General features: G+C 28.7%; 5 protein-coding genes across 14 annotated transcripts; 4 read left to right on the forward strand and 1 right to left on the reverse strand.

Moving 5' to 3' along the window:
- Positions 1–492: 492 nt before the first annotated feature.
- Positions 493–2,459, reverse strand: LOC124491258 (testis-specific serine/threonine-protein kinase 3). The gene has a single exon (XM_047053893.2). The coding sequence runs from the start codon at positions 2,387–2,389 to the stop codon at positions 866–868; it is 1,524 nt and encodes a 507-aa protein (XP_046909849.2). The 5' UTR covers positions 2,390–2,459; the 3' UTR covers positions 493–865.
- A 1,416-nt stretch (positions 2,460–3,875) lies between these two features.
- Positions 3,876–7,192, forward strand: LOC124491107 (nose resistant to fluoxetine protein 6). Of its 2 annotated transcripts, none has more exons than XM_075734731.1 (10): positions 3,876–4,197; positions 4,259–4,676; positions 4,771–5,093; positions 5,173–5,266; positions 5,335–5,796; positions 5,871–5,988; positions 6,044–6,239; positions 6,305–6,447; positions 6,532–6,760; positions 6,874–7,192. In XM_075734731.1, the coding sequence occupies exons 1-10, from the start codon at positions 3,906–3,908 to the stop codon at positions 6,885–6,887; spliced, it is 2,289 nt and encodes a 762-aa protein (XP_075590846.1). In that variant the 5' UTR covers positions 3,876–3,905; the 3' UTR covers positions 6,888–7,192. The 2 variants fall into 2 exon arrangements, with proteins under 2 accessions (XP_075590846.1, XP_075590845.1); XM_075734730.1 differs by having other exon boundaries at positions 3,879–4,197; positions 6,532–6,784.
- Positions 7,193–7,245: 53 nt separating this feature from the next.
- On the forward strand, positions 7,246–8,907 carry LOC124491177 (retinol dehydrogenase 7). Its single transcript, XM_047053802.2, has 3 exons — positions 7,246–7,806; positions 7,874–8,420; positions 8,495–8,907. Exons 1-3 carry the CDS (start codon positions 7,494–7,496, stop codon positions 8,883–8,885), a joined length of 1,251 nt encoding a protein of 416 aa, XP_046909758.2. The 5' UTR covers positions 7,246–7,493; the 3' UTR covers positions 8,886–8,907.
- Positions 8,908–9,462: 555 nt separating this feature from the next.
- On the forward strand, positions 9,463–19,129 carry LOC124489896 (uncharacterized). Of its 9 annotated transcripts, none has more exons than XM_075734737.1 (9): positions 9,463–9,989; positions 10,239–10,463; positions 14,349–14,888; positions 14,955–15,060; positions 15,139–15,399; positions 15,472–15,567; positions 15,636–16,000; positions 16,574–18,075; positions 18,148–19,129. In XM_075734737.1, the coding sequence occupies exons 3-9, from the start codon at positions 14,511–14,513 to the stop codon at positions 18,494–18,496; spliced, it is 3,057 nt and encodes a 1,018-aa protein (XP_075590852.1). In that variant the 5' UTR covers positions 9,463–9,989; positions 10,239–10,463; positions 14,349–14,510; the 3' UTR covers positions 18,497–19,129. The 9 variants fall into 9 exon arrangements, with proteins under 9 accessions (XP_075590852.1, XP_075590847.1, XP_075590853.1 ...); XM_075734738.1 differs by having other exon boundaries at positions 9,500–9,985; XM_075734732.1 differs by having other exon boundaries at positions 9,469–9,989; positions 15,139–15,567.
- An 846-nt stretch (positions 19,130–19,975) lies between these two features.
- LOC124491180 (uncharacterized) lies at positions 19,976–20,756 on the forward strand. The gene is made up of 2 exons (XM_047053805.2): positions 19,976–20,364; positions 20,424–20,756. Exons 1-2 carry the CDS (start codon positions 20,231–20,233, stop codon positions 20,677–20,679), a joined length of 390 nt encoding a protein of 129 aa, XP_046909761.2. The 5' UTR covers positions 19,976–20,230; the 3' UTR covers positions 20,680–20,756.
- Positions 20,757–21,191: the final 435 nt, after the last annotated feature.

Raw genomic sequence — 21,191 nt, forward strand, 5'->3', positions numbered from 1 at the left:
TATGTTTTAGAATCTAAAATTTAGATAAAAAAAGATAATCAAATCTGTTGTAGATTTGTGTATCTTTTTTTCTCTTTTAAAATCATCATTTATTATATAAATATATGATGACAGTTGACAATATAGAAAAATCATTTAAAATCCCGTTTCAATGATGGTCAATTGTCATCAATTGTAATAAAACAAAACAAAATGACAATGACATTGTTTTTTTTTTTTGTCAACAATTTTTTTTTCAGCAAAATCAATCTTTGTATCATCATGTTACACATCCCCTTTAACGATGCTTTTTTTTTTGGTTCATGAATGAATGAATGAATGAAATAAATTTTTTTAAGCATCTTTAGGCGATGTGTATCATGATGTTTTACAAATGTATTTCATCAAATATTTCTCTCTCTCTCTCTCTCTCTCTCTCTCTCTCTCTCTCTCTCTTGCATTCAATTTGTTTTTGTTGTTTTCCATGGCATACGATTGATGACTGTAGAAAAATTATATTGAAATTAATAAGAAAAAAAAAATCTACGGTCCTCTTGTGTGCCATTGAAAGCAAAAATTTGTTACAAATCGGAGAAAAAAAAATGTAATGTAAGTCTAACAAAATTTTTTTTGTGATATTTTTATGCTTAGTTTCTATCGGAAAATATTGTTTTCTTGTTATACAAATGAATTTTGTAAACACACACAAACACACACACAATGTTCCGGATAGAAACTGAGCTTGAAAATATTGACAATTAAAACATCATTTACTACTCTCATTCACTCACTTTCACTCACCAGTTGAGTTAAGTTGATTTAATTATTTTCAAATTATTGATTTATTAATTGATTTATTGATTTATTTTTTTGTGATTCGCCACCATCAACGATCCAAAGTACGTATTTTCATTGTTTTTGTTTTGGATAATTTTTTTTTATTATTATTGGTCATCGTTTGATTCTGTTTGAAATCTAAATTTTTCATCATAATTAATGATTGATTTTCTTCACCACCACCATAATCATCACCATCATCGTCATTATCATTATTAACATCATCATCATCATCATTCATAGCCATATATTCATTTATTAATGTTGTAATTTGTCGTAGTTTTTCTCTTTTAGCTTGTTCACGATGATTTATCCTATATAACCATGGATCATTTTCAATTATTTCAATTATGGTTGGTCGTTGTTCAGCATTTATCTGCAATAATCGTATTAAAAGTTGTGAACATTTTGTTGATATTTTAACACGATTATTCTCTGTCCATTGTTGTGTCATTTGTCGTCGATAAACTAATTGTACTCTTTGTAATATATTCATTTCTTGTAAATATTCTTCCGGTTTTATAAATGTATTGCAAAAATATAACATTTCAAATAAACATATGCCCATTGAATATATGTCGGCCGCTTTACCATCATATGATTGTTGATTATTAAATTGAGAATTTTCAAGATAATTTAATCGTATTAAATTCACTTCCGGTGCCGTATATTCAATCGTACCGCATGGTGAATTGCATTGATTTTTATCAAATTTTCTTCTCATTGTTGTCATCATATTTGTGGAATCAACAATAGCCATCGACGATGTGGATGGCAATATTTTAGCAAAACCAAAATCACCAATCATTAAACGATCATATTGACGATGAATGAGTAGATTTTCTAATTTTAAATCACGATGTACGATTCGATTTCTATGTAAATAATTCATTCCTTTGGCCATATCGTAAAATAATTTTTTCGTACGTCGCTCATTGAATGGTCGCCGTTGACGAAACATTAATTGTCGTATATTACCACCATCAATTAATGGCATAACAATGAATGCTATTGAACGAAATTTCAACACATCAATAGCACCAATTAGATTCTGATGTCGTATGGCCAATGTTATTTTCATTTCACGATCCAAACAGCCATTATCTAACCATTGTTGTATGGAAGGATTATTACGATCAATCTGTTTGATTGCAACCATTTCACCGTTTTTAATATTTCGTGCACAGAAAATTTTTCCATATGTTCCTTCACCTAAAATTTTCTGATATTGATATCCATTGAATTGTAACCATTTTGGTGTTTCTGGTACGATGATCGTATTATCATCATTATCTTGGCCATCAACATTATAAACATTGTTATTATTCATGTAAATATTTTCTTTCTTAATAATTGATTGTTTTTCATCAGAATTTAATAATCTTCCTTGATTTGGTTGTTGTTGTTGTTGCTTCTTTTGTTGAACTTTCTTATCATCCAATAATTGTTGCAATTCTTCAATCATCGCCGTTTGTTGTTGTTGTTGTTGCTGTTGTTTTTGTTGTTGACCTCCTTTTTTTGTAAATATTATCCTTTTCATTCGTTCATTTTTAACCATCAAATTGGCTATCATTTCACTTGGATCATCATCACATTGTTGTTGTTGTTGTTGTTGCTGTTCTGTACCATCTTCATTAGACCGATTTTTTTCCATTCAAACAAAAAAAAACAAAAAAAAAATTCATTTGGTCTCAAATCGATCCAACTGATTCATTATTCTATTTTTATAATGAAAATACTACGAAAACAAATCAATTAAACTTCTCCATTGTTTATCGTTAAGTAAGAGAGAAAAAAAACGAATTTTTTTTCCATTTCAAATTCCCATAGAATTTATTAATTTCACAACAACAACAACAACAACATCATACACAACAAAACCTACAAACAACAACAACAACAACGATAATATTTGGCCATATATTTGTTCTCTCATTTTCTGTATTTCTCTTTACATGTGTGTGTGTGTGTGTCTGACTATGCAAATAATTCCAGTGAAAAATCAATAAATCCATTATTATTCTTATAGAAAAATTGCTCAAATTATATCACAAAAAGAGAGATATAAAGATAGATAGAGAAAGGTAAAACGACGCTTAAACACTGATTATCATCATTATTGCCAATCATAGATGCAATAATGATAATGTTTATCATAGCCAAAAGAAAAAAAAATAACAACAAAAAAAAAATAAATCTCATAATAATGATAAAAGATAGCTCTAATTCAAGAAGAAAGAATTATACAATACAACGAAACAAATCAAAAAAAAAAAAAAAATTTTTTTTTATCCGAAAACCCAAATTGGTTGTTGTAGAATACTTGAATCCATATCCATGCAATTTATATATTTTATAAATGTGTGAATCACTTTCTATTTCTGTGTGTGTGTGTGTGTGTTATGTGATAAAGAGATGGATGTGTACCACTATCATCATCATATACTATGATGATGATGATGATGATGATAAATCGGAAATCTAAATATCAAAACTATATTTTGTTGTTGTTGTTGTTTTTTTTTCTGCACCATAGGTATATATCGGTAGGTAGGCCAGTTTTTTCTCTTTCGTTTCTTTTTTTTTTCCTTAAAATCATCATTTCAAAGATAAAAATGCTAGACAATAATCATAAAAATTGTCACATTCATTCAATCAAGATTCAAGAAAAAATAACGATGATGATTATGATGATGATCAATTAATCTTTAACCAATCGTTCAATGATTAATGTGATCACCAAACACACACACACAGAAAATCTTGTTTCTCGAAACACATCTAGCTTGTAAGGATTTACATTTGAAAAAATCTATTTTTTTTATATATATTTAAAATCCTTACATGAGATGTGAAAACGAGCGACAGGTATACAATTCATCAATCACATTCATTGTAACTAAAAAAAAAAATCAATCAAGGTAACATTATTATTATCAATTAAAATAAAGACTTATCATTTTTTTTCAAAAAAAAAAAAAAAAAATCTAACCACATTTTTAAATTTTAACCAAATTTTTTTTTACATTTGAATTTTAAACAATTTTTTTTTTGAAAATTTCAATTTCAATAACATAACATCAACAATCATGATGCGTTATTTTTTGTTAATAATTTTTTACTATTCATTACTGTTCACCAATGTTTTCATTGTAGCTAAAAGTCATAATATTGATGATGATGATGATGAACCAAATATCTACACTGAACGTTTTATGAAAAATTTTGATCATATCTATTTATTGGGACAAAAATTTACCCATCAATTCTTTAGGCCATTATATGATGAATCGATTGCTAATGTTGGAAATCTTACTGGAGAATGTCGCCATTCATTGCAGTTGATGTTCACACAGCCAGAATTGGAATGGGCATCATTAAGTAAGTTAATCAATCAAAAAAAATATCATAATAATCACGTTAATTACGAAAAAAAAATTAGTGTTTGATTCTAGTGGTCGATTAATAAGACCAGGTTTTATAAGCGGAACTATAACCGATTTTGGTGATTATGATCAATGTTTAGCCATCGATCATCATCATAATGATCGTATGATACAGGCAAGATATTGTCTGATGACCATACGTTTGCCGATACCACCGGTAAATGAAAAAATCATTTTCAATCATACTAGATATGAAAATCGATGGCCATCAAAATGGTGGAATGATCCACGTTATCGTTTCTATTATCGAATTGTTAGTGCTTTATGTTTGCCAAGTACTTGTCAACGTAATGAAATTGAACAAATAGCACGAAAAGTGTTTGAAAATTTTGAATTTACAATCCAAGTGGAAGCCTGTCAAACAAGAATGGAACAAGAATCCAATGAATTGGATTTTGGACAAAAATTTTCAATGTAAGTAATGTTCAAATCTAGTTAAATATGAACTAAATGAATTGCTAAATTATTTATTATTTCTTTATCGAATTGATCGATCCATTCAATAAAGATTCGTATTGAGCATCTGTATTTCATTTGCAATCATTGGAACAATAATCGATTGCTACAAACGTCAATGTTGTATGAATGATAACGATACGATAATAATAGAATTTTGGAAAGGATTTAGTCTATTGTATAATACGGAAAAACTTTTTACCATAACTACATACGATAATAATCATCGGGTAAAACCAGGTGAAACATTGACAACACCACACACCGAATTGACTGCCATTCATGGGCTGCGATTTTTATTGATCATGTGGGTGATAACATGTCATACAACAAATTTTGCACCATTAGGTCTTTATGATCAACCAATGATTGCTTGTATGTTTCATTTATAACAATATGTGTGTGTGTGTGTTATGAATAACTTACCATTTTTTTTTTGTTCTTTTGAAAAAAGCTCGTTTTGCCAATAGTATTCAAATAGTTCGAGATTTTTGGACACAATTTGTCATAAGTGGATCATTATCCGTGTCCGGTTTTTTCATCATCAGGTAATAATGTTAATTATTTTTCATTTTGTATGAACTGAATATGTATATGTTTAATCAATCATTACAAGTGGCCTTATATCACTACATACGGCAATGAAAAATCGTCAAGCATTTCTTCAATCAGTACCATATTGGAAATATATACTACTCAGATGGTTAAGATTTGCACCACCATTATTGGGAATGTTTTGTTATCAATTTTTATGGCCAACATTAGGCAATGGACCAATGATGCATTGGGATTATCTTCGTTATGGTCATCAGCCATGTTATCAACGATGGTGGACAAATTTTTTATTCATATCAAATTGGTTCCATTTGACTGATCAATGTGGATCACATACATGGTTTTTGAGTGCTGATTTTCAAATTAATCTTGTGGCATATTTTTTCATTTGGCTTTATGCATATGAATATAAGGCCGGTTTGATTGCCAATATCGTCACATTAGCCATGGCCATTGTATGTCCGATTTTTATACATCTGTATTATGGGGTACCGCTGGTACATATCATGGAACCAGATATTGAGTGAGTTGAAAAACAAATCTGTTCGATTTTAATTTTGAATCATTGAATTCTTGTAAAAATCATTTTCAAATCAGTAAATTGAACGTTGCCTTCAGTATGATTGATATCTATACATTCAATCATTATTCTGCTTATTTTACCGGATTATTGATTGCAGGACTATTACAGAATCGGCGATTTTCTTTGAAAAAAGTTTGTTCAATTCTGGAGAAAAAAATTCAATCAATAATAATTTTTTATCTATTAGAATATTCGATTGATTCTATGGTGGGCGGCAATCATTCTGGCATTGGTCATTCCATTTTCAACATATCCATTCATACAGATGGAATATATTCCCGATTCATCGCTTATAGCCATTCTATATACTGGTATAAAACGATTTTTTTGGATATTCGCCATCGGTTGGATAGTGTATGCATCATGTACGGAAACGGATAAAAGTATGTATCAGATGACGATGGCCATAACGTGATGATTTATGTTTTTTTTTTGGCCATAATTGTAGACATTGTATCCAGATTTTTATCAGCAAAAATTTTTCAACCATTTTCACGGCTTACATTTTCAATATATCTAACACAATCATTGGTCGTTTGGTATTATTCATATCAATCACGTGAATTGCATACAATTTCCCATTATAATTCGGTAAATTGATTTTTTTTCCATTTTTTTCTTACGTTAATAATTTCTTTTGCATTTTGTTTGTTTGTTTGTTTGTTTCAATTGCAGATTTTTCGAATCGGTGGACATACATTATTTTCATTGACATTCGGTTACATTCTTTATGTACTGTTTGAAGCACCATCGGTTAATCTATGTAAAATGGCATTCAAACGTTCGAATATTAGACAAACAATGAAATCATCGGCAACCGATTCGAATAACAACAACAATGACGGAATAGAATTGATGAATTTGAAAAAATCTGCCACATTAATTTCAAAAAAATCCAATCAATGTAAACTTGAATGAATGAATGAATGTAAACCATTGAATGTGTGATTATTCTTTCAACCAAAATGATGGCCTTTTTTTTCTTTATGTTTTTATTTTCATTTACCAATGAATTAGGTCCAGAATCTTGAAAATTATTTCGGTTCCATATTCATGATTCGTGATTCGTGCATATTGTGAATTTTTTTCTTCTTTTGCTCCTAAACAAAATAAACAATTTTTTTTTACCTCAAAGGTGATGTTTTCAATGAAAAAATAACTCACTTGTGGTGTTTTTTTTTCATCGACCACGATGACAATGATGACGACAATGGCGACGACGAACTGGTTTCTATATTCGAAATATATAAAAAAAACGAATCTTTCAAAATAAATGATGTGTGTCCTAAATAAATAAAACGATGATGATGATGATGATGATGATTGCAAAAGTCAATCAATCGAGCATCTATTCGAGAGAAAGAAAGAGAGAGAGATGTTAATGTTAGCTAACAAGAAAAAAAAAGATTAAAATTAAAAAAAAAAAATTTTTTTGATCCACGGTCATTCAACTTGAATGTGAAAAAAAAGAGTGGTAAAAATTAATGAAAAGAGAAAACGTACGCAACAATTTCGAATCCATTTTTTTTTGTTGAGTTTTCTTCATCCATCAACAAAGTTGTATCATCATTTTTTGTATGAAAACTTCACATTTTATTCTTCTTCTTCTTTTTCTTCTTCTTCATTGAATTTTGATCATGAAACGAAATGAATCATCAAACATTCCATCATTATCGTCAGCGAATCACCTGCAGCAACAACAGCAGCCATATTTATATATTAGACATTACATTTTCATTTCATTGTTGACAATATTATTCTTATTATGTCAAATACATTCATTTCATGCCATCATACAATGGTTACAGGATACATTGTTCAATTTATTCATCATTTATGTTGCATGGAATGTTGCCTATTTCATTCATGATTGGCTTGAATATTCGACAAATATTTTGCCAAAAAATCATCGACTATCCGATATGGATAAACGTGCTATTTTGATTACCGGTTAGTATTGATTGTTGTTGTTTGATCGATTGATTGTCATTTTTATAAAAAAAAAATTCTTCACTAGGATGTGATTCTGGTTTCGGTTTGTATTTGGCACAAAATCTTCATCAACAAGGTTATCATATTATTGCCGGTTGTTTATCGATACAATCGATTGGTGCGAAAAAATTATGTGAAAAAAATTATGAAAAAATCTTCATCATTGAAATGGATGTAACCAATGAACAAAGTGTTAATAATGCCCGTGAACAGATTCAAATGTATTTACAATCAAAACCGGAAATTTCACTTTGGTCTATCGTCAATAATGCCGGTATTATGTCATTGTGTGAAATTGAATTCGGTAACATGTCAACATTCACCAAACAAATGGATGTAAATGGAATGGGTGTTGTGCTAGTGACGAAAACATTTCTTCCACTATTACGACATAATCATTTTGGTCGAGCACGTATTGTAAATATAGCTAGTTTAGCCGGACGTTTTACAATGCCCGGTTTTGTTGCATATTGTATGTCGAAAGCTATCGTCATTGCATTCACTGATGGATTACGTCGTGAATTAGCTAAATGGAATATTGAAGTTGTATCGATTGAACCACATCTTTATCGGTAATTTTTATTCATTACAAATTAATTGAATATATATATAAAAAAAAATAATCTTTAAATCCATTTATTATTAGTACAAATCTGGTCAATCAACAACGTTTGATTGCCGAATTTGAACAACAATGGAATCAAATTGAAGAATCGATTCGAAAAGATTATGGCCGATCATATCATGAAGGTTTCGTACGTACAATGACACAAGCAATGGATAGTGCACGTTCAGAAATCGAACAGGTAGTTCGTACAATGGAACGAGCGGTTACCACAACACAGGTAGAATATTCATATACGGTGGCACGTTATTCAGAACGAATAAGAATCTGGTTCTGGCAAACAATTGCACCAATTTGTGTTATTGATTTTTTTATGAGAAAATTTCTGACCGATTGTAATGGACAGCCAAAAATGTTGAAAGAAAAAATGATTAATCCAAGAAATGTTGTTGATTATCATAAATCTAAATAAACTTTGATCGTTTCCGTTTACATTTTATTTACTGTTTTATATATTAATTGTTCTATTTCTCTGATTTTTGTTTTTCCATTCAACGAGGATTAAAATTTGAATTTAAAAAAAAATTTCAAAAAAAATAAATCGTCATTTCATCTATGAATAAGAACAAAAACGATAGCAGCGACATCATTTTCAGCTACAACAACAACAACAACAACAACAACAACAACAACAAAAAAAGTAGTAGCATACAAAATGAATTGGGTCGCTTGTAAAAAAAGAGAGAAAAAAAAACTAACACCTGTGTGAAATACAGCAGTAGTAGTAGTAGCAGTGGTAGTAGTAGTAGTAGTAGTAGTATTGATGAGTATTAAAAACAAGTACAAAAAAAAAATAAATAAATGAGGAGGATGAATTGATTATGATGGTGAGAAAAAAAAGGGGAGAAAAAGAAAAAAAATATTAAAATAAGAATCCAGCATATACGTATACATGAAAGAATGAATAAATTGCTAGCAGTATGAAGGAATGATCCATCATCATCATCATCCTCCTCTTCATCATCTCGTATTTTGTACGTGAATCTTGAGTGAATTTTTTTATTTTTTTATTTTTTTTTATTTTGTTTTGTTTTGTGTATATGTTACACTTGTTTCCATGCAAATATCGCTAGCATCATCATCATCATCGACTACGACGACGACAATAAAAGAAAAAAAATTTTTTTCCCTTGTGTGTGTGTTTATTATTATATCAATAAGAAAAAAAAAATTATTGATAAATAAAAAATCAATCATCAATTGAATTGAATATAAATCATATATATAAAAGAATATTTACAAATCTAAGAAAATTTGAATTTTAAGAAAATTTGAAAAAAAATCGAACATCATTACATCATCATCGTCATCATAAATCCAAAAAAAAAAAAAAAATAGAAAAAATTGATAGAATCATCCAGATTTATCTTGAAATCTTGTTTTGTTAATTTTTTTTCTTTTCGCTGTTTATATATTAAGTGTTTTTTTTGTGTATGTGTGCGTTTTTGATGTCCTCGTCTTCAATTCAATTCAATTGAATTTCAATTTCTTATTTCGTCTCAAGATTTGTATGTATGTATGTATATATTGAATCAATATATATATAAATATATTTCTATTAATTATTCATTCACATTCGATTAATATACAATCCTATCGTTCTTTTTTTTCATCATTATCCCTTTCTCTCTCTATATATATATGTTTGTGAATGGTATTCTTTTTCATCCATCCATTATATATTGTTGATCGTGGATTTACGGCTCATTGCTTTATTTTTCAATCTATCTATATGTGTGTATGTGCGTGTATGTGTATATTCAAGTGAGTGAATAAAAACAACTGTGAAGAAGAAGAAGAAGGGAAAAACCTACGTAATAAAGAAAGAAAAGAAAAGAAAAAATTTTGTTTTTTCTAATCTCGATCCAGATTTTTTGTTTGTTTGGTTATATCAGAAATTTGTTCCATCAATCAATCAAGTTCGAATTCTTTCATTTTTTTTTATTTTGGAGAAAAAATTGATGAATTTAAAACCACTTTAAAAATCAAGGTAAGCCAAGATTTGATGTCTGTGTGTGTATTATTTTTTTTTAAATTGATCTAATTTTCTCGATGATAATAGGTATTTGCCATATATTTTTTTCATAATTCGCTTCGACAATGATGATATATGATTCAAACTGAATGGTTTTTCTCTGTATATTTGGATTTTATGTGTGTGTGTGTGTGTGTTCGTGCGTGTGTATTGTATGTCCAGGAAGAAGGATTTTTGTTCAATATATACGAATCCAGATGATAAACAAAACAGAAAACAAATGTACAATGAAACCAATCGTCCAAATTTTTTTTCCTGGCTTTATTTATATATATATATGGTATTCAAATGTCATCATCTTCAACGACAATAATGATGATGATGATGATGATGGAAAAATTGCCATTTTTTTTGTAAAATTTAATGCGACATTTAAAACGTTTGTGTATGTAAATGATGTGTGTTTTTTTTTTTTACTTTCATCATCATCATCATTTTTGTATTATTATTATTGATGATGATGTTTGACTTTATCGGATTATTATTATTACACATTGAATCAAGATATCAATCATCATTTTTTTTTTCGTTCGTTTAGTTGGTTGGTCACAGATTATTACATCTAAACATTGAAACACCATCATCATCATCATCCAAGTGCAAAATGTTTTAGTGTTAGCATTTTTCACATTTATTTAAATATATGGTGACCAAATTTTGTTTTTTTTTTTGATATATGTAATTATTGATTGAATGAATGATCAAAACAGAATGAATGATTGGCCAATTTTTCATTCAACCATATTTGATAACTAACCCGATCTAGCCTGTTTTGTTTTTTCTTGTCTTGTTTGTTTTTTATTTCAATTGAACTTTCAATTGAAAATTGGTAAATTATCATTTTTTTTACCAATTGCTGCCACACACACACACTGTTGTAATTGTTTGATCAATTTTCATCCATTAAAAAGTTTTTTTTTGGTACACAAAAATTGAAAAATAAATGAACTTCCGAGTTCATTTACTTAATGATTGTGTGTGTGTGTGTGCCAATTATCATTATTATGACGATTATGAAAAATTGACAATGGCAGCGACCAAAATTCTGGTGTGTGTGTGTGGAAAACAAAGGCGATCAATTGGAAAAAAAAGGTTTGAATGTGAAAACATGTGTGTTCATCATCATCATCATCATCATCAATGAACAAACAATCATTACGATTCTTTTTTTTGTTGTTGTTGAAAAAATTCATTAATATCATTCACACACCTGTGTGTGTGTGTGTATGTATTGATTGAATGTGAATATATGTTTCAAACTACTTAATACCTGGGTGTGTCTGTCAATTTATATGCCACATGTATACACACAGGTTTTTTTTCGTTTTTAGTTTTTCATTTTATTTCATTTTTTGTTTTTCAAAAAAAAAAAAAAAAAATTTTTGAGCTGTAAAAGTTTCTCTTTTTTCGTTCGTTTATTACACAGTTACAATAAATCGATTTTTTTTAATGACCAACAACACAAACACATACATTTGTATGTTGTAATGAAATCCTTTAAATTCTACAATTATATATTGATCATTTGACTGATTTCAATTTATCGATTCATGTTCATGTTGACATTTTCATTCATTCATACTCGGTCATTGTATCATTTTGTTTTGAATTTTTTTAAAAATGTTTTTCTTTTCATATATAACGGCCATATATATTTATTTTGAGATGGTGATGATGTGTTTTTATGTGTGTGTGTGTTTACCATGTTTGGTGGCTACACCACACACACATATAAAATATATATATATACAAGCGAGCGAGTCACTAGTCTTTTTTTTAAAGAAAAATAATGATGATGATAAAAGATTTAGGCCAAGAGTGTTGATAATGATGATGCTATGATCATGATGATGATGATGATGATGGTGGTGGTGGTGGTGTGTGTACGTATGTTGCTGTTGGCTGATGATGATGAATAGAAAAAAAGTCGACTTTTTTTTTTACTTTTGCTAAAATTTTCTTATAGGTCCCATAATAATGATATGTGGACCTGTATTTGATTTTCTCTTCCATAATGATGATGATGATAATGATTCATATTTTTTTTCACCATTCATTCCTGATTCTCTTTATTCCATTTTAGAGAAAAAAAAATGGTCTGTCTCCTTGTTGAATGTTTCAACAGCATTGACTGACTGTCTGTCTGTCTCTGTATTGGTTTGTTTGTTTTCATTTTCATTTTCTTTTTTTTTTAATTGATGTTGTTTACAAGAAAAAAAATTAGTTATCAAAGAGTTGAATTTTTATTATTTTGGCCTTCTTTTTTTATTATTATTTTGTTTATGAAAATTTTTTTTATTCTTCGAGGTCCATTATTATCCATGTAATGTTGGTGTGTGTGTTTGTAAACATTTTGTTTTTTTTCTAGTTGAAATCAAATTTGCACATTTTTTTTTTTTTGGATGAAGAATCTGTGATGTTTATTTTGGATTCCGTATTTTTGATTTCTATTACAGAGATGGTTTTTTTTTTGGCTCTCTATGTATGCATTCGTTTTATATACAACGTCATTGATTTATTTGATTTTTTTTTACATTCAATTTTGTTGAATTTAAGAGAGAGGGTTGTAGAGAAGCAATGAATGGCTTCCACTGGTATTATTGTTTAGAAATCGAAGAAAATAAATCTTGTTCGTGTTCGTGTTTTGTTTTGTTTTCTGGTAATCTAAACAAAATTTGTTTTCATTTTGGTTTTTTTTTCTTTTGTAATTTTTTCAATTTTCATTTTCACTTTGTCTCTGGATCATCATCTTAAAAAAAAAAAAATAGAGAGTTTCAACCAATGTAAATTGGTTTTGTTTTTCCCAAACGTGTGTTTGTGTGTGTGTGTGCGATATATATCTGAATTTAATCAATTTTTATATGTGCGCAGCGTGGATGTTCAATAATTTGATTATGTGTTTTTGTGTGTGTGTGTGTGTAATCACGTAATTTTGTTTGATTTCTTCTTCATTATCATCATATATTATAATTGTCATATGATTTCATTTCATTTTCTTTTAGTATACTATAGTCAGATGAATAATATATTTTTGTTGTTTTTTTTTCGTAAGAAAAGCGATAAAAAAAACTATTTGTCTATTTACAATGTGTGTTGTAAACACATGATGAATTTAGAGATTTATAATGAAAACAAAATGATGATGATGATGATGATAATGAATAGCTGATTCATTAATAATTTGTTAATCAATGTCAATCGATTGATGGTGGATGTTTTTTTTTTTTGTTTCCAGGTGAAATATCTGTTCATTTTTTTTTGTTTTGTTTCAGAGAGATAGATTCCATAGATGACGTACATATCTAATGTTTTGTTATTATTTGGAAATTTTTTTTTTGTTTGTTTATTTTGAAAAAAAAGTTTTTTTTTCTATTTTCAATGATCAATCTAATGTTTATTAATAATTGATGTGCTGCTGCTGCTGCGGATGATGATGATCATGATGTTTAATTAAACATCTGTTTGTATATACGTGTTGGTGTGTGTGTGTGTGTGTGTTTATTTTTATGTCTACTGTATATATATACCATCTGTGTTGATGATTTGATAATCTAATTTCTGTATATATATATATGTGACCTATAGGGACGCAATATGTTGTATGTGTGAATATAAATTACACATTTTTTTTTATAATATGCCCCTTTTTGTGTTTTTTTTTATCATCATGATCATCATCATCAATATTTATTTGTATATTGAACATATATCGACAACAACATATTTGTCTTGTTTAGCAAATGCAAAAACTTGATATATTAGATGTGTTTGTGTGTGTGTGTAAAATATCAATTAATTTGAAAAATTTTGTTTGTTTTTTCTTCTCATCCCTATGAATAGTGTTGAAATTATCGTAGTTATTCGTTTTGGATTGAATTGAAATTTGGAACATTTATATATCAGACCAAATAGAACTGAACTGAACTGAACTGAACTGAACTGAACTGAACTGAAAAATAACCTGTAACGAACCAAAATATAAAACAAAAAATAAAAATAAAAATGGTTAAAAGTGATATTGAAACAGCGATGATTAACAATAATGGTTCCAATGCCATTGTAATAACTGGACAACAACAACAACATTCGAATGGATGTCATTCTTATCGAACTGGTCAACAACAACAACAACCACAGGCTGCAACTGTAATCGGAACAAATACAACAAATAGTTTGACTGCCAATAACAATAATAGTAATAATGGAATAGTAGTAACCACCGATTATCATGATGTTTCTGTTGAATGTCCATTATGTATGGAAAATTTGGATATCGATGATCTCGATTTTTTTCCCTGTTCTTGTGGTTATCAAGTTTGTCGATTCTGTTGGCATCGTTTGAAAAATGATGATAATGGTCTTTGTCCGGCTTGTCGACAAGTATGTGTTTTGTGTGTTTCTATTGAGTGTTTATTTTCAAATTTTTTTTTTCGTTTTTTTTTCTAGCCTTATCCTGATTCACCAATTCATTTCTCTGCAATCAGTATTGAACGTGTGGAAGAATTGAAAAAAATGAAAAAGAAACAAAAAGAAAAACAAAAACTGAAAGATGGTAATATCCACTATATATTTCATAATTTTTTTTTATCTTTTAATTTGTTTTTCATTTTCACAAAAAAAAAAATTTTAGGCAACAAACAAAATCTTTCAACAATTAGAGTTGTACAGAAAAATTTGTTGTTTGTGATCGGTATATCGCCAAGATTTACACAGGATGAATTACGGAAAGAATTTTCGAAATATGGAAAAATTGTCAAAATGGTCATCAATTCATCTTCGGCTTATATAACATATACAAGGCCTGAAGATGCTGTTGCAGCGATTAAAACATTGAATGATTCATCTCAACAGAATCAATCTCAACAGCAGCAACAACAACAACAACAAAACGGTATCCAAATGATGACAAAAACATCTAGAAATCAATTAATGACTAATAATGGTGGTGGAATATCAACTTTAGGTGGAAGTATTTTGACATCGGTAAAAGCATCATTAGGTACAACAAAATATTGTACACATTGGCTACGTAGTCAATCATGTCCTAAACAACCAGATTGTAAGTGAAAATTTTTTTTTTTTTTATTGTTTTCAATTAACCAATGTTATGTCCACCATTTTTAATAGGCATGTATTTACATGAAATGGCTGAACAGGAAGCATCATTTACGAAAGAAGAAATGCAAGCAGGAAAACATACAGAATATGAAAAACGTTTGATACAACATTATCTTGATATTATTGTTGCCGAACGGGAAAAGGAAAAACAAACGTTACAGCAGCAGCAGCAACAACAACAACAACAACAACAGATTCAGACTAATGGTACAAAATTGACACAACAACAAAGGCCATATGCTACTACTACGGGGAGAGGAGTTTCTAATTCACCACCCATACAACAACAACAACAACAGCAAAATCATTATCGGAAATCATCAAATGAACTTGGACAAAATTCCAATGGCGATTTTGATAATATTGACCAAATGGTTAGTGTCCATAATGATAAAAATCGTTGCATAAATGTTGATGATGATTTTGTGCGAAATGAACGAAAAAAAGAAAGTTTTAATTCTCATCATCATTATAAAAATAATAATGACAATAATGGACAAGTGGTTCGTTATTCAAGTCGAATATTTTATCGTCGTTCACATTCACAACAACAGAATGTTCGAATTGCTCAGCTATCAACGAAACGATCATCACCATTCATATCGTTGGCTGGCAATAATGTTGTTGATCATGATCGAAATTCTTATTTTTAGTTATAGAAAAGTTTCATCATTCAAAAAAACACTGATCAATTAATTCGTGATATATTCATCATTACTGATTTATATTCATCATTCGATTACACACATACACACCACATATTACACATTACATTAATTGATAATTTTTTCATCTTTACTAAAAAAAAAAATTAAAAATCTTTTTGTTCCCTTACCATTAACCACCATGATCAAATTAGATGATAATGATATGAATCTGCGATTTTCATTTATTTTTGGCAACATTGAAATAATGTTTTTTTTCTGTTTTTTTTTTGTCATTTATAGATTGATTGTGAACAACAACAACAACAACGTTGGTTATCATCGTCATCATCAGGAACAACAACAACATCGATGAATATGGTTGAAAAAACACAGGCCATACGAATAATGCAGCATAATTCGTTACAATCAACAAATAATACGGTGGCAACAACAACAAATGGACATAATTCTGATTCATCAAGTGGGAATTCAAGTCTTTCATCCACACCTAATCATCATCATCATACACATCATCATCATCATCATAATGTTGTTGTTGAACCATCAATGTTTTCCAATTTTTCATCATCTTCATCTTCAGGAACTTCATCATTCTCATGTGATGAAAGCAGTAATAGCAGCAGTAGTAGTAGTAATAGTAATTCATCAACACCGGATAATATTCAACAACAGGCCAAACAACAACAACATTGTACGGAAGAAGAATTATTACATCAACAACAATCACTAATAACAAATCAATCGAATGACGAAGATGATAATGATATTGTATTGGATAATAATGATAATGATGACGATCTTGATTTTGATCCAATATCATTAACATTGGAAGCAATGTTAGGATCGACATCATCATATATGAATGGAAATCAGAATCAAATTAATAATAATAATAATAATGGTTTAATAAATGGAGCCAGTAATAATGGTTTTGTTGGTGGCAATGGAAATGGTAGCAATGGTGGTGGAATAATGATGATGCAACCGAATAATAATAATAATAATAGCCATATTCATAATATTCATAATTTACAATCATCATCAAATCAACAGCATTCATCAATAACAACAAATCTATCACAACATTTTGGTTGTGATTCATTTTTGGAACAACAACAGCAAACAAATCAATTATTGAATCGTTTAGCATTATTGAATATTGGTTGTAATAATAATAATAATAATAATGGTGTTGTTGAATGTCAAAACAATGGACGAACAAAACAACAACAATCATCATCATTACCATTTACAACAAATGTAAATGGTGATTTATCGTTGTTTAATTCGTTATATCCACAACAACAACAACCATCGATTAATAATATTGGATTTGGTAATCGTTCATCACCATCACAATTGCAGCAGCAGCAGCAACAACAACAACAACAATTCTTTAATAATCAATCAGCATTGCATCAGAATCTTAGTCTTTTATCTTTGTTACAACAGCAAAAACAACAGCAACAAAATTTGGATCATTTTATACAACAACAGCAACAACAATCATCTAACAATAATAATCCATTTGGATTTAATCAAAATGGACTTTGTATGGTTGGTGGTGGTCCATCATCACCAACAAACAATAAACTACAACAATGGCAACAGCAACAGAATTCATTAAGACAATTGTTACCAAATGTTAACATTAAATTTCAACAACAACAACAACAACAACAAAATGATTTAAATTCATTTGGCCATCAACAACAGATGCAGAATGGTGGTCATCATCAATTCTTGAATGGAAATGGTGCTTTCCAGCAACAATCACCAAGGTAAATTATTTTTTTTCATGATTAAAACGATAAATTTTTATTGGAAAACATTTTTGTTTTGAAAATTTTTAGACAAATGGTACAATTTTGGAAAAACGCTGGTCAACAACAACAACAACAGCAGCAAACATCGCCGAATTGTTCACCACCATTGCCGAATAATAATCATCAACAACAATTTCAACAACAAATGTTGCAACAAAAAATGCATTTTCTTCAATTGCAACAGCAGCGAAATCAACAACAACAACAACAGCAGCAGCATCAACAAAATAATTTGAATCAATATTTATTCAGCCAAATGTTATCAACAAACAACAATTCAAATCAAACAACATCCAATGTTGTTGTTGGTGGTGGTAGTAATCCGTCGATGAGACAACAACAACAACAACAACAGCAACCACCACCAGGATTATAGATGATATATTTAATTTATGAATGGATCAATGTTTTTTTTTTCTTTTTTTGGATTGAACTGATGAATTACCATGCTGCATAAATACCGAACCATACACACACCAACACCAACACACACTTTTTATCCATTTAACAACTATATATAATTATATTATGTCCGATGAGATGTATACCAATCAACCAACCAATCTACCACCCACCTACCCATTATATTATTACCGATTCATCAATTGTTTCTAAATATTAGTTTTTTCTGGCTCTTTTTTTTCGTTTGTTTCTCTCTCTCCTCAATGTGTGGCTGAAGAAGAAGAAGAAGAAGAAGAATTTTTACAAAAAAGTACGAACATATTATATACAATTTCAAAACAATGACAATGATGATGATGATGATTATAACGATAATAATAACAACATTATTATTACGTATGGCAACAAAAAAATGTGAATTTGGATTTTATTATATTATTATTACAAATATATAAATGTCTTTTAGCTTTAAAATGATGAATTGAATTGATTGATTGATTGATTGATTGATTGATTGATTGATTGATTGATTGATTGATTGATTGATTGATGATCGTTTATTATTATTATTATTATTATCGATTAATTAAATGAAATTTCAAAGAAATTACAATTACAACATTATTATATCCACCATTGATAACATTATGGATTTTAGTGATGATAATTTTAATTTTAATTGTCATTGTGGATCAATATTCATCATCATGAATGAACATGATAATGTAAATTTTATCATATTTAATAGTAATATATAAATCGATTATGATGATCATCATATATTTTTTTTTTGTTCAGGTAATATTGATTTTTTTCATTTTTTTTTTGCAATTTGTCGTTATTTTTGTTGATGTTGTTGTTGTTGTTTTTGTTGTTGTTATTGTTCAATTAATGATGATGTTGATGATGATGATGATAATGATGAACCAACGGGAAATGTATGTATCATCTATGAATAAAGATAATAAAATAATGATGATTTGGGAAAAAAACCATAATTATCCTTACCATCGTACATTACATAATTGATAATTGATTGATTGATGTTCAATCAATCAATCATTAATGATGTTGTTGATGTTGATGATGGTGATGATATATGAAATTATTCATTTCTTGAAAGAATCCTTGTGTTTATTATTAGTTGAAATATGATGATTCAAATCGAATCATTTAGTGTGAGATATACTAATGATGAAACCAAATGAGTGGAAATTTTGTATTGAACAAAAAAAAAATTCATCATTTCATTAATTATATGACGTCTAATGATTACGCGATTGACAAATTTCATCGTTTTTGATTACAATTTTGTTCATATTTGAAATTTCAATTTTTTTTCTAAAAAAAAAGAAAAAACGAAACTGTCTACCATTTTGTAAATTGTCAATGATATTATCATCATCATGTGATTTTAAATTAATATATAAATGCAGGTATTCATCAATATGGGAGATTTTTTTTTCATTCGTTGTTGTTCAAGGTTTTGATTTGTGTGTTTTTTTAACGTGTGGAGTGTTAGTTGTAGTAGTTTGACATTTCTCATTTTTATACATTCAATTTCTTCGTCTTCTTCTTCTTCAAATCATCATTGATTTGATTTGACGTCATTAATTAACCAATCGGATTTATAAATATATAAAGCCGAAATCTCGTTGGATCTTTGGTTTTCAGTGTAATTCTTATCCAAAGACCAATAATAATCATCATGGCCATTCAATTCAATAATTATCGTTTGATGGGTATCACGATTATTGTCGTGTTAATTTTGATAAATAGTTTTCTTGTAAAACAATCACAATCGGCACCGGTTCCTTCGGTGGAAGATTCTATTACAACACCGTAAGATATATGAGCGTGTTTGTTACAAATTTAATTTTTCATTCTTTTTTTCATGACAGAAAATTGCTACATTCAGAAGATGAATCAAGTTTGGTGACAAAATCTACTAATATAAAATCAAATGATGAAAATGTTGTTACGACGACAAACGAACCATCATCAGATTATGATGATGATGATGATGATACTGACGATGATGATGATGATGACAATTCCAAACAAAAAGATACAGAATCCGATGATGACGACAGTGATGATGATGGCGAAAATTATGATGACGATGATGATGATGAAACGGAATCCGATAGCGAATGAATTGATTGATTGATTGCAACATTTGATTTTATTACATTTTGATTTTAATTAATAAATATTTTATTTTTCAAAAAAAATTTCATCAAATCAAAAATTCAATTAAAAATATTCAAAATCCATACCATCATCTTCGGATGGCCAGGAAAATTTCTGACTAAATTCTCGTTCATCATCATTATCGTCATAATTCATTATAGAATCTAATGATGGTGATGATGATGCTGATATGTAACAATCTGATAGTTCGGACATTTTCGAATCATCATGATTTGATTCGTTTAGCTCACTGTCATCATTATCAAATATTTGATTCCAAATGTCAATGATGAATTCGAAATTTGGTCTTATTCTTTCCTGAAGTACATTGTCCAAATATTCAACAACATTATTCAACAATGTTTGATTGGTCAATTGATTTCGTTCCAATTTCACATCAATTATGTGTTTTAAAAATTTCACAAATGTCCAAATCATTTTTCGTTGTAATTTCGTCAATCTCATTAGCATTTGAT

This window comes from Dermatophagoides farinae, chromosome 10 (assembly GCF_024713945.1).
Source record: "Dermatophagoides farinae isolate YC_2012a chromosome 10, ASM2471394v1, whole genome shotgun sequence".
Classification (NCBI taxonomy): Eukaryota; Metazoa; Arthropoda; class Arachnida; order Sarcoptiformes; family Pyroglyphidae; genus Dermatophagoides; species Dermatophagoides farinae.